The sequence below is a fragment of the Miniopterus schreibersii genome (assembly GCF_964146895.1).
Source record: "Miniopterus schreibersii genome assembly, chromosome: 5".
Classification (NCBI taxonomy): Eukaryota; Metazoa; Chordata; class Mammalia; order Chiroptera; family Miniopteridae; genus Miniopterus; species Miniopterus schreibersii.
In genome coordinates, this window is record NC_138106.1 from 54796628 (window position 1) to 54810271 (window position 13644).

Genomic DNA, 13644 nt, shown 5'->3' on the forward strand with positions numbered 1-13644 from the left:
TGGTGTTTGGAGATTCTAAGGATATATTCCCAGAAGTAGAATCACTGGCTCAAAGGGCAATTCCATTTTTAATTTTTTGAGGAACGTCCATATTGTTTTCCACAATGCCTGCACCAGTCTGCGTTTGCATCAGCAGTGTATTGGGGTTCTGTTTTCTCCACATCTTCACCAGCACTTGTTTGTTGATTTATTGATGGTATACATTCTGGCAGGTGTAAGGTGATACCTCATTGTAGTTTTTCTTTGCATCTCTGATGATTAGTGCTGTGGAGCATTTTTTCGTATGTCTCTTGGCCATCTGTATGTCCTCTATGGAGAAGTATCTACTCAGGTCCTTTGCCCATTTTTTTTTTTAATATATTTTTATTGATTTCAGAGAGAGGAGGGAGAGGGAGATAGAAACATCAGTGATGAGAGAGTCATTGATCAGCTGCCTCCTGTTGGGGATTGAGCCCGCAACCTGGGCATGTGCCCTGACTGGGAATTGAACGGCGATCTCCTAGATCATAGGTTGATGCTCAACTGCTGACCCACACCGGCTGGACCTTTGCCCATTTTTAGCTGGATTTTTTGTCTTCCTGTGTTGAGTTGTATTACTTCTGTATATTTTTTTGGAAATTAACTCCTTATCAGATGTATCATTGGCAAATAAGCTCTGGTGGGCTCCCTTTTAACTTTGTTGGTGGTTTATTTTGCAGTGTAGAAGATTTTTGGTTTGATGTAGTCCCATTTGTTTATTTTTCCTTTGTTTCTCTTGCCCTAGGAGATGTATCTGCAAAAATACCATTATGTGAGATTTCTGGGATTTTACTGCCTATGTTTTATTCTAGAATTTTTGTGGGTTTGCATCTTACCTTTAAGCCTTTTATCCATTTTGAGTTTATTCTTGTATATGGTGTAAGTTGGTGGTCTACTTTCTTTTGGGGGGCATGTACCTGTCCAATTTGCCCAACACCATTTATTGAAGAGAGTGTCTTTATTCCATTGTATGCTGTTACTTTCTTTGTCAAATAATTATTTGACTATAATGGTGTGGGTCGATTTCTGAGGTCTCCGTGTTGGTCTATATGCCTGTTCTTGTGCCACTTTCAGGCTGTTTTGATGACAATGGCTTTGTAGTATAGTTTGCTGTTTAGTATTGTGGTCCCTCCAACTTTGTTCTTCTTAAGATTTCTGAGGCTATTTGAGGTCTTCTTTGGTTCTGTATAAATTTTTGGAATAGTTGTTTTAGATCTGTGAAGTATGCCATTGGTATTTTAATAGGGATTGCATTAAATTTATAGATTGCTTTGGTTAGTATGAACATTTTAATGATGTCAATCCTTCCAATCCATGAACATGGTATATACTTCCTGTTTATATTTTCCTCTGTTTCCTTTTTCAGTGTCCTATAGTTTTCTGAGTACAGATCTCACTTTCTTGGTTAAATTTATTCCTAGGCGTCTTATTTTTGTTGTTGCAGTGGTAAATGGGATTATTTTTTTAATTTCTCTTTCTGAGAGTTCATTATTGGTGTATAAAAGTGCCATCGATTTCTGGATACTAATTATGTGTCCTGCTATTTTGCCAAATTCATTGATTAAATCTAGCAGTTTTTTGGTAGAGTCTTTAGGGGTTTTTTATGTATAGTGTCATGTCATCTGCAAATAATGGCACTTTTTCTTACTTCTTTCCAATTTGGATACACTAACTGAAAGAATAATTTACAGGGAATCATCAGTAGAGTAGATGAAGCCAAGAATCAGTACAGCAATTTGGAATATAAGGATGCAAAAACCACCCAATTAAAACTGCAAAAAAAAAATGGAACCAAAAGAAATGAAGATTGTGTATGGAGCCTTTGGGACACCTTCAGGTATACCAACATTCTTGTCCTAGGGATGCCAGGAGAAGAGAGAGAGCACAAAATTTGAAAACTATTTTAAAAAATGACAGAAAACTTCCCTAACCTGTTGAAGGAAATAGATGTACAAGTTCAGGAAGCACAGAGAATCTCAAAGAAAATGAGCCCAGACCAGCCGGCGTGGCTTAGTGGTTGAGCATTGACCTATTATCCAGGAGATTGAGGTTCTATTCCCGGTCAGGGCACATACCTGGGTTGTGGGCTCCAGTCCCAGTGGGGGGCATGCAGGAGGCAGCCGATCAATGACTCTCATCATTGGTGTCTCTATCTCTCCCTTCCTCTCTCTGAAATCAATAAGAACTTATTTAAAAAAAAAAAAAAAAAAAAAGATGAACCCATAGAGACCCACACCAAGACACAGCATAATTAAATTGCAAAAGGTTACAGCAAAGAGAGAACCTTAAAAGCAGCAAGAAAAAAGCAGTTAGTTACCTACAAGGGAGCTCCCATTAGACCGTCAGCTGATTTTCTCAACAGAAGCTTTGTAGGCCAGAAGGGATTGACAAGAAATACTGAAAATGATGAATAGCAGGGACCTATAACCAAGATTACCCAGCAAAGCTATCATTTAGACTGGAAGGACAAAAAAAGCTAAAGGATTTCATCACCACCAAACCTGTATTACATGAAAAATGAAAGGGTCTTCTTTAAGAAGAAAAAAATCTGAACAGTAAAATGGCAATAACTATATATCTGTCAACAATTTAATCTAAAAAAACAAAAGGAATAAGTACCAAAACAGACTCATAGATACAGAGAACGTTTTGATGTTGCCAGATGGGAGGGGAGTTGGGGTGTGTGTGAAAAGGTAAAGGGATTAAAATGTACAAATTGGTAGTAATAGGGATGTAAAGTACATCATAGGGAATATAGTCAGTAATAATTTAATAACTATATATGGTGTCAGATGGGTGTGAGATCAGGATGGTCATTTAGTAAGTTACAAGGACTAATACAGCAAAAAGTTATAAAATGATAAAAGTATCAACTTATAACAGTTCTAATATTTATGCTTTTAATAACTTGAAAATACATGAAGCAAACACTGTCAGAACTAAAGAGCAAGAAGAAACACTTCTAAACTTTCTTTGAGGTATACATAACCCTGATTGATAAGAAAGCCTATCAAGACTATTATAAGGATAGAAAAACATGTGTGTCAGAGTATCCTTTCCTGAGTTATCATTTGAACAAAAAGACTTGAGGTTAAGGGAGTAACCTACAGCCAAGGATGCAGAGGCCTGGTAGGGAAAGCTGCAGGTCAGACATATTTCGGGGAAAGGTCAAATCTAGTTTTGCATATATTTTATGTAAGGTGTCTACTAGAGATGCTTTGGAGCTTAGGAGTTTTCTTCTAGGCTAGGGACAGAAATATTAAAATTGGCAGCATTAAAGCCATAACGCTATGAGATTGAGATCAAGATAAGTATAAATAGAAAAGACAACCAAGTACTATCTCCCCCTCCCCCAAGTACGAGCTTACAAAATTACAAAAGTATTAGCTTACAGGATTACAAAAGTATTCCATGTGCAAGGCCCTCATAAATTGGTTCTCCTTCCTCTCCAACCCATATCCACATTTATACAAAGCACACTTTGTCTTACCGTATTACATTGCTATAGTTCTGGGAATTCATTGCTATTTTGTTCATGTTCTACCCTCTCCTTAGAATGCATTTCTTGCCCTCCCACTAAACAAATTCCTAGGCATCCTTCATAACCTTTCCCAGGATCAATTCTATTTAATATTATTTTCGTACTTTGTGAGCATATGCTATTACTAGCACATGTTTGTATATACCTGTATTTCCTACTAAGTTTAAATTCCTTTGCATTCTAGGTATTAGCACATAGGTGTTTGTATATTGAAATAATTGCTTTATGCTTTGAATGAGCAACTTTGATGTTCGTGAGAACTCTAAAAAATTTTAGATCCACAAGTAGAATACTTTAAAACTCTATTCTTCAGTTTTGTAATGGAGATAGAGTTTTTTAACTTTTAATTTAGAAGTTCTTTTAACTTCTAAAAGCTTTTTGATTGTTTACAGTCAAGTGATTTCTACGTAGCCCTCTTATGTTTATGCCTTTGATACTACATGTACTTTGCTAAATCATGTTTAAAAGTTGATGATATTACTCTGATATATTTAGAATATCCACTTCTTAAAATAATTCAGAGCTAAGTGATCAGGATTCCAAAAGTATTCCATTTCAGTCAGACATGTAATGTTCACGAGAGTTAAACTATTTGAAGGTCAATTTTGCTGATAGCTACATTTAATAGCCACTTTAAAATTCTGTTTATAGCATATCCTGACAATCTATTTATAATCGAACTTGCTTAATTCCTTTCTTAAATAGCGATCAAACAATTTTATAGTATCCCAATTCTGGAATTTAAAATGTGTAGGTGTCTGTCTGTTTGTCCATAGAAAAATATTGAAAGATTCTGTATATCAAAGTTATTTCTGGTTGTAGTCTTAAAGGATATTTTCACTTCCTAAGTCATTTCTATGGTGATGGACTAGGTTTTTTTTCTGTTTTTGTTTTTTAATCAAGACATGTATATTTTAAAATTATGCAAGGAAAGACTAACTTGCCTATTTCCTAATGATTCAGTATTGTGTTCTATATTTAGACTTGATCTGTCTACCCTAATGTAAACTTTTTTTAGTAGTTAATTTCTAATAGATTCAGTCTAGCACCCTGCACTATAATCACCTTTTCCTTCTGTGTGAAGGTAAGAAATACCTGGTTTTTATCCTTTTAAAAATTTTAAATATACTTGAATCCTGATAATTACCTAGAAATTATTCTTAAAATTTTTTAAATTCAAGTTCACTCACTTATAATTTAGAAGCTTGACTTCTGAGTTTTTAAGTTTTTCTTTGTTGTTGTTTAGTATTAGACTTCATAATATAATTTTTCAATCACTCTTGTGTTGTTGATCCTCACCTGAGGATATTTTTTCATTGATTTTTAGAGAAAGTGGAAGGGAAGGAGGGGTGGGAAAAGAGAGAAAGAAAAACATCAATGTGAGAGAGAGACATTGATTGGTTGCCTCCCCCACATGGCCCAGTCAGTATTGAGCATGCAACCCAGGTACATGGATTGACACTCTAAGCACTGAACCACACCGGCCAGGGCTCAGTCACTTTTAAAATACAGAGACTAACTTTTTTTTTTTTTAATCCTCACCCAAGGATATGTTTTTATTGATTTTTAGAGAGAGAGGGAGGGAGGGAAATATTGATCGGTTACCTCCTGTACGCACACTGACTGAGGATTGAACCTGCCACCTATTGATGTATGGGACAATGCTCCAACCAATTGAGCCACTGGCCAGGGCCAGAGACCAAATTTTTTTAAGTGCAATGGAGTGATTTTTAGGTAATTTGCTCTAAATATAATTAATAAAACTATATTATAAAAAAGAAATTAGTGCACCCAGTTTGTGGTGCTATACTAAGTTAAAGAGTAGCATTATGTTGCATGGTATCACTTACATATGGAATCTTAAGAAAAATCTCAGAAATAATAGAAAAGTGGTTGCCAGGGTGGGGAAATAGGGAGAGATTGGTAAAAGGGCACAAACTTTCAACTTCAAAATGAATACGGTCTGAGGCTCTAAGGTAGAAAACACTGTATCATATAACTGAAATTTGCTAAGAGAGGAGAACTTAAATGTTCCCACACACCAAGAACGGTAATTACATGAGGTGATGGGTGTGTTAATTAAATGGGAGGAATTCTTTAAAAAAATAATAGATATTTATGTAAGATGGGATCCTGTATTTTAAGGGATCCTGTATTTTATAGCTTAACAATCAGTATCTGCCAATAGAAAACCTATGAGTGATAAATGGTGGGTATGTGATGAGCCCACTAAATTTTAATCATGAAAAGGTTTTGGATAAAATGTTCAGATTTTAAGAAGACATACAAAATGTTCAAGGGTAGTTGGTCACAATTAAATAATAAAAAACAGTAGCATAAAAATGAAATAATTGAGGCAGGAAGGCTAAAGTTCCAAATGAACATAACTGTCTGTAATGGGGTGGGGGGTGTTTTTAAGAGCTGTGATACATTCTGTTGTTTTCCAGTACCTAAATTTTAACATTTCAGAGGATACTGTTTTAAAAATTACCTACAATTTTGACCACATTCTTTAGAATATGCTTTTAATTTTTTTAATTTATTGATTGATATTAGGAAGAGAGAGAAATATCTATTTTTTCTACTTGTCTATGTATTCATTAGTTGCTGCTTGTATGTGCCTGGAGATCGAACCTGAAACCTTGGCTTGTCAGGATGATGCTCTAACCTATTGAGCTACCTAGCCAGGGCCTTTTGGAATATGCTTTTAAACGATTTTTGTATGTAATAACAGAAGTTGAATCATAATTTTTATATATATATGTAGTTGGAATATGCTTTCCACCCCACAAAACAATATATCAACACTGCTTTTCTGTGCTAATATATATAAATATATCATGCTTTATTTAATTAGTTCCTTCTTGGCGGACACTCGGACTTTTTTCTCTTTTTTGCAGTTATAAAAGTATGTTGATTAACATTCTTGTTTAGCCATTTCTTTAACAGTTTTAAAAACCGATGTGCCTAGGCTCTGGCCAGGTAGCTCAGTTGGTTAGAATGTCGTCCTGATACGCCAGGGTTGCAGGTTCCATCCCTGGTCAGGGCACATACAAGAATCAACCAATGAATGTATAAATCAGTGCAACAACAAATCAGTATTCTCTCTCTCCCTCTCATCAATGAATAAAAATTAAAAAAAAAAACACACCTGTGTTCCTATATTGCAAATGACTGATTAGGGTGTATTGTTCGTATTTCCTGCTGTTAACCAATGCCATTGTGATCTGGAACTAGCACTGAAAGAGTAGGACTTACTCTTTGTAGCTGTTTTGTTGGCATCAGATTGTTTCATTTTTGAACTCATTTTTATTTGATGTTTTCTTTTAATGTTTTTATCACCTGCTATACCCCATTGTTAAGATTTTTAAGAAGACAGTGTATAGTCCTAGCCAGTTTGGCTCAGTGGCAGAGCATGGGCCTGAGGACCGAAGGGTCTCTGGTTCAGTTCCAGCCAAGGGCATGTACCTCAGTTATAGGCTCAGTCCCCAGCCCCGATAAGGGTGCATGCAGGAGGCAGCCTGTGTGTCTCTCTCACATCAGTGTTCCTCTCTCTCTCCCCTTCCACTCTCTGAAAAACAATGGAAAAAATATCTTCCAGTGAGGATTGAAAAAAAGGCAATGTATATAAGCAGCTCAACTAATGATAGTGCTATAGTGATAGTAGGAAGAAAAGATTATGTAGATGCTATTCAGATTTGTCATATTTAATCAGCCTTTATGGTAGTAAAATTGATGAGCTATTAAAAAATTTTTTTTGTTGACAGCTCTGTTGGTAAAATAGCTTTGTTACTATGAATCTGAAACTTTTTAGCTTTAATCCCTTTTCCCATGGAACAGTAGTTTTAATTACATACAGTTTCTTAGCAGGTAGTTTTCAAACTGAGGTATTTTGTTTATTTCAAAATGCGGGTTCTCTTGTTCCATTTCCAGAGATTCTGCTTCTGAAGGTGTGGGGTGGGGTCCAGGAATCTAGGTTTTGAATACCACCCCATGTGACTCTGTAGGTGGCTCCTGGCTCAATGAATAGAATTTGCATAATTTTGCATATTTGGATTATATTCTTAGAATAAATCTCTAGAGTAGAATTACTTGGACAAAGGAAATGCACTTTTTAGGCTTTTTGATACATGGTTCTAGATTTTCTTCTAAAGATACATCCATTGACATTCCCACCAGCAGAGTGTAAGGATCCCATTTGCTACCGCCTTACAAGTATAAGTATCATCATTTGTTTTGATCAATAAGAGATGTTTTTAAATTTTTTGAACTGTAGATGACAAGGAAAATGTTGGCATTTATATAGCATGTATTATTCTGGACTTCTTAGCAATTGTTTACTGTATTTATCTCTAAATGTATACAAGTGTATGAAAACTATGAGTTGAATCTGGGTGTAATGACTGGCAAAATCTGCTTATGAATAGATAGTAATCTTCATAAGGATATGAAGTTACTGTGGAAAGATAGGATTTTTTAATCATGTAAAAAAGATTTGGTACTCTTTCAATATGTTCATTTTAACAAATTCAGCTAATTATATTTTATTGAGTACATTTTGGTTTGTTCCAGTAGCCGGATCGAGCTGGGAGATGTAACACCACACAATATTAAGCAGCTGAAGAGATTAAACCAGGTCATCTTTCCTGTCAGCTACAATGACAAGTTCTACAAGGATGTGCTGGAGGTTGGCGAGCTAGCAAAACTTGGTATAATATGTTGTTTTTCTTCATTTGTTCATGTTCTTGACCCCTAGTTTTTAATAGTAGAACAGAAAGAGTTAACCAGTTTAATCTCCTTATTTTACAAGTGAAGAAATGGGGACGATCCAGGTTCTGAGAAAAATCTCAGAGAAATTAAGACAAAATATTTGAAATTTAAAAGGAAATGCTGCAACTTTTATTTATTGTTATGCCTGTGTGTTTTCACATATTTAGCTTTAATCTAGATGAGAATTAAATTTCTAAGAAAGTGTAGGAGGTTTTTAAAGCTGTCAGAATTCAGAGTAGCTGATAAAATTTAATACTGAAAGCAAGTTTAATCATCATAGATGGTGTTGGAAAGATTTAATGAAATGTGTTATTCTGACTGTTGAATGTTACATCTTTATGTTTTCCATGGCAGCCTATTTCAATGACATTGCAGTCGGTGCCGTATGCTGTAGGGTGGATCATTCACAGAATCAGAAGAGACTTTACATCATGACACTAGGATGTCTGGCACCATACCGAAGGCTAGGAATAGGTAAAATTATTTGTGTGTTCTTTATTTCTTCAGAGACGCATAAACACATTGTTATTGTTCCTGACCCAGTAAGTCAAAGTGTTTCTTTTAGGAATACTGGAGAATGGTTACTGAATTATATGAGATAACGTGAAAACTACTTATTTATTAGCATAATTCAATTGGAAGTCCTATATAGATTTGTTATCCATGTCCCTTTTGCTTTTTCTGTTTTCCTTCTACCTGGAATGTTTTGTATATAAAGGTTGCTTTTCTGCTAGCATTTTTACACATGAATAGTATAGAGAGAGAACAAATATTTGGAAAATCAGGAGTTCTAGTATTTGCTTCAAATTCTGTAAGGACTCATTAAGTGTTAGGATGGTCATTAGATGTGTAATTTAAAGGTTGATCTTTATGAGATTACTAATTTGTTTGTCTTATTAATAGGAACTAAAATGTTAAATCATGTCTTAAACATCTGTGAAAAAGATGGCACTTTTGACAACATCTATCTGTAAGTAAAATTGTATTTAATACAGTTATCTAAAGAGTTTAGTAAATTGGCAATAGAAATCTTTATAGAAACTTTAAAATCTGATCACTTATTTCATTGTCTTTTTTAAAAATACATATTTCTATTGATTTCACAGATAGTAGGAAGAGAGAGGGAGAGCGAGGTAGAAACATCAATGATGAGAGAGTCATTGATTGGCTGCTTCCTCTAGGCCCTGTCCTGGGAATTGAGCCCACAATCCAGGCATGTGCCCTGACTGGGACTCGAACTGTGACCTCCTGGTTCATACGTCCACACTCAACCACTGAGCCATGCCAACTGGGCTCATTGTCTTTTGGAAACACCATGGTCGAGGGTGGTTATTAATAGTACTTTTCTTTGCCCTCAGTTTGCACTCTGCGTTTTGTTCAAGTGTCTTCCTTATGTGCTCATTAGTAGTAGTGTTTAATTATCAAAATCAGAGAGTACCTGGCAGGTATTATACTTGGATCATAAGACACCTCGGATTAACAATGGATTGTTTATGATATAGATTTTATTCTCATTTTTACTTTGACAGTGGGAGAGATTAAGTTATATAATGCTATTTGAGGAGTAATTAAGAAAGCTCAAATAATTTGTTTTCAAAATATAGCATGTTTTTATATCAATCACAAAGAGGATATATTCAGGCATTTGAGACTCTGGTTTTTAAATTTTTTTTTCCTGCATGTGTTAATATGGTCTTTGAATCATGCCTATGATTATTTACCCATTATTAATTACAGGAATCTTTTCTCTCCTTGCAATAGAAAATGTTATGATAGCTAGCCCTTTGTTGATTTTAAGAATAAACACTATTCCTTGTGTTGCCTAATCTTAGCCAACTGCCTTGTAAATGTAAAAGTTAGGTTAAAAGTGTAAATCTGTCATCAGAAGGTATTCTGAAATGAATACTTAATCTTTGTTTATTACTAATAATTGTAAAGAAAATCTTTAACAGATGTCTGCAGTATTCCACCTTCAACCAATTTGAAGCTATCTGTGGGAACACGTAAAAGCTAATGAGATCTTAATTTTTTTATTTTTTTTTTCCCCTGATACCCTGTTTTATATCTCAGGCATGTCCAGATCAGCAACGAGTCAGCAATTGACTTCTACAGGAAGTTTGGCTTTGAGATAATTGAGACCAAGAAGAACTACTACAAGAGAATAGAGCCCGCAGATGCTCATGTGCTGCAGAAAAACCTCAAAGTCCCTTCTGGCCAGAATGCAGATGTGCAAAAGACAGACAACTGAACAAATTACACATGAACTTTCTTGCACTTGCTTGTCGCCAAATAAAAGAAAGGCCCATTGATTTTTTTCCCCCTTTTCTTTTAAGACTTTTCCCACTCCTTGTTCTTGTTTTTCCTCCTTTCTTTCCTTCCCTTTCCTCTAAAAGTTTTAATACTTTCAAAATTAATCATGTTTGGGTTGTTTTTGTTTTCTTATTTTGTGAGGTGGGGTGATTGTAGTAAGGAGAGGTATAGATCTGTTTATTTCACAGTTACGATATATGGTCCCGAAAATTTGGATGTCAGTTTCAATTTAGTTTTAGCTTTTTTTATGTCCTGCTTTCACATTGAAGGGCAGAGCCTACAAAATATTATATATTTCAAAAGACAAAGAAGCAGCAGCAATATCTTGTTCTCTAAATAGACAAGTTTAGTGTGTTTGTGGTACTTTGGGTTTTTCAAGACTGTTTGTGGGATACTAATCCCTAGACATTGCCTTCAACTCCACCTTTATACTTCTAAGTACTATCTCAGGAGTTGGACCATTGTTATCCTTGTAAAAAATACTAAGCTTATTTTGTTATTTTAAGCAATTGTTTCTTCCTTCCTCATTGGTGGCTGAGGGTGGGTGGGATAGTTTGGGTAGGTAGTGTTAGACTTGGGTCTCAATATTTGAGTTAAACTGCTTTTTAATAATGAGTTGGTTGGTTGTTAGCAGGTATATTTTTCCTGCTGTTGATTGTTATTAGTGGCATTAACTTTTAGAGTGTGAGCTGGTGAGATTGATTTTTTTAAAATATCCCAGCTAGAGATATGGCCTTTAACACTGACCTAAAGAGGTTTGTTGTGATTTTTTTTTTTTCCCTCCCTTTTCTTTAGTAAACTCACAGTAGTTAGTCTAACCTTCAAAATGGAGTTGATGTCCTTATAGGTCAATACCCCTAAAGAATCCTGAAGCAGGTGTTGTCTCTTGGACATACTAAAACATACCTAAAAGTAAGTTTAGATGGACTTGTGGCACAATAAATGCATTGAATGTCAGCTAATGCAGGCTGTTAAAAGTGTGGCCACTGAGTATTTGATTATATAGGAAAGAATATCTAGACAGTATTTTTGAGAACGACGTAGCTGTGCTATTGCTTATCTGTTGGAGAACATCCCAGATTTGCTTACATTCTGTGCCTATGATACTGAGTTTAAGGATTTGGGGGAGGGAGAATTGTTAAACATATTGCTTCTATTCTTGGAAAAGTAAAAGTCTAGAAGTGTTACTAATGCAAATGTCACTGTGACCTCCTCTACTGACAGGACTGGTTTATGCCAGATCATTTTCTGGTGTATAAGGAATGGTTTTGACGGGTTGATAACTTTTTGTAAGATAGGAGACATCTGAAATTTCTTGTTTTCCTCCATAGACCCATCTCCAATATTTAAATTTTTATGATTGCCAGTATTGGTGGCCCAACAAATGATCTCATTAGACTTTAAAACAGTGCACAGAGTTTGAAGATTCTGTCGTTTGACTTTCAAAGGAAGGTTGGTTCACAATATTTATCCTCTTATGTAAATTCTGCTATGAAAGTCTCATCTCTCCAAATATGTTACATGACAAAATTATTTTACACAATGTTTATGCACACTTTATAATCTTAAGTTCTTATTTGAGAATGTGAAAGTACAGAGTACAATAGACTTCAGCAGTCTTAACTGAGTGCCAAGAATAATACAGAAAAGGAAGATAGTTGATGGATGAGTTTATATATGGTTCTAATCTTAAGATAGTAAAAATGTAGAAAGACACCATGCTTGTTTCTTGAGTATCAGTTACTTCAGCAGTCGAAATCTAAGCTTAGAATAAAAGTTTAGCATTAAGCACCTTTACCTTCATGGATAAGCTTCTGCTTGCTCTTGCCAAGAGAAGAGTGCTTGAGTTACAGAAGGCATAATTAGTTTGAAGAATTCAGCCTTTTTGTAAACTTCCAGATATCAAAATAGATTTTGATATATAAATGAGTTTTCTGAGATGACACTGCCTCTATTTCTATAACCATTTCACCTGGACTATCTAATCAGTCCTATGAATGTATCCCTAAATGTGGTTATTGAAAACCGAATAGCTGCCTCATGACAAGTACATGTTATTTAAGGAGGAAAAAATATTAAATTTTGAATTGAGTGTGTAGGCTCCCTATCATTATAGTGTTTCTTTTCCACACTAGTCCGTGACTTTACCCTAAATTGTAAATGTTTGTAAAGGGTTAATTGTCCTACATCAGACTTGTGTTAAATAATTCCATCCACTTGCGGAGGAGGACACAGGAGAGGTGGAAGCTGGGCGCTAGTTCTTACGCTTATGAGTCAGTAAAAACAAAATAATGCCCCCTGTTGAGTCGGTTATTTTGAAATGTGATGAAAACTATTATTGAAGTAAAACAATTCTATTAACTGGACAGGTGGTTTTTACTGTGGGGCAAATAGGTAAAAATTATACTGTATGGCAGTTGCATTTGGGTTCTAAAGAAAAGAATCTGCAGAGAAATCTATGCAATATATAATTTGTCCAGATTAGTTTTTATATGGGGAAAGAAGTTCTGAAATATCCCCAAAGCAGTTTACTCATCAATTGAAAGTCCTCCAAAAACAGAACTATTGGGAAACCGTGGTATGTGGGATGGAAAAGAAAAGCTCCCTCAGTTTTTTGGAGGGAATAACTTTAAAAATACTTAAATGGCTAAGTTTACTTGGTGCAGTTAAGAATTAAACTTGTTGATTTTACATTGCTGTTACATCTGAAATAAACTTATGTGATGTTCTGGTAGTAATCTGTGACGTGTTATAAATGTCAACAAAAAATCTTTGTTTTGAATTCTGAGATCAGATATATGTAGTTATTGTTCACTGTTGCCCAGTTTGATTTTCAAATACTTTTACATATCTTTAAGATCTTACTTAAAACTAATTAAAATAGCCAAAGTTTAATCAAGAGCCTCCTAATTCAGACCTTTTGGAACTTGCTAGAAACGTTACCCAATATCTGCAGTTCAGTCTCAATGAGAGAAAAAGATGTAAGGAGTCTTTTTCTGCTGTTA

General features: G+C 35.0%; 1 protein-coding gene across 2 annotated transcripts in view; it reads left to right on the forward strand.

The window, feature by feature from the left end:
* Nucleotides 1-13373, forward strand: part of NAA50 (N-alpha-acetyltransferase 50, NatE catalytic subunit) — a 28727-nt gene extending 15354 nt beyond the window's left edge. The window contains exons 2-5 of one of the 2 annotated variants that reach the window (XM_081138917.1): nt 8132-8268; nt 8684-8803; nt 9233-9299; nt 10400-13373. In XM_081138917.1, coding sequence (XP_080995043.1) covers nt 8132-8268; nt 8684-8803; nt 9233-9299; nt 10400-10577 — 502 coding nt within the window. In that variant the 3' untranslated portion in view covers nt 10578-13373. The remainder of the gene's footprint in view (nt 1-8131; nt 8269-8683; nt 8804-9232; nt 9300-10399) is intronic. The other variant, XM_081138918.1, reaches the window with a different exon arrangement.
* Nucleotides 13374-13644: the final 271 nt, after the last annotated feature.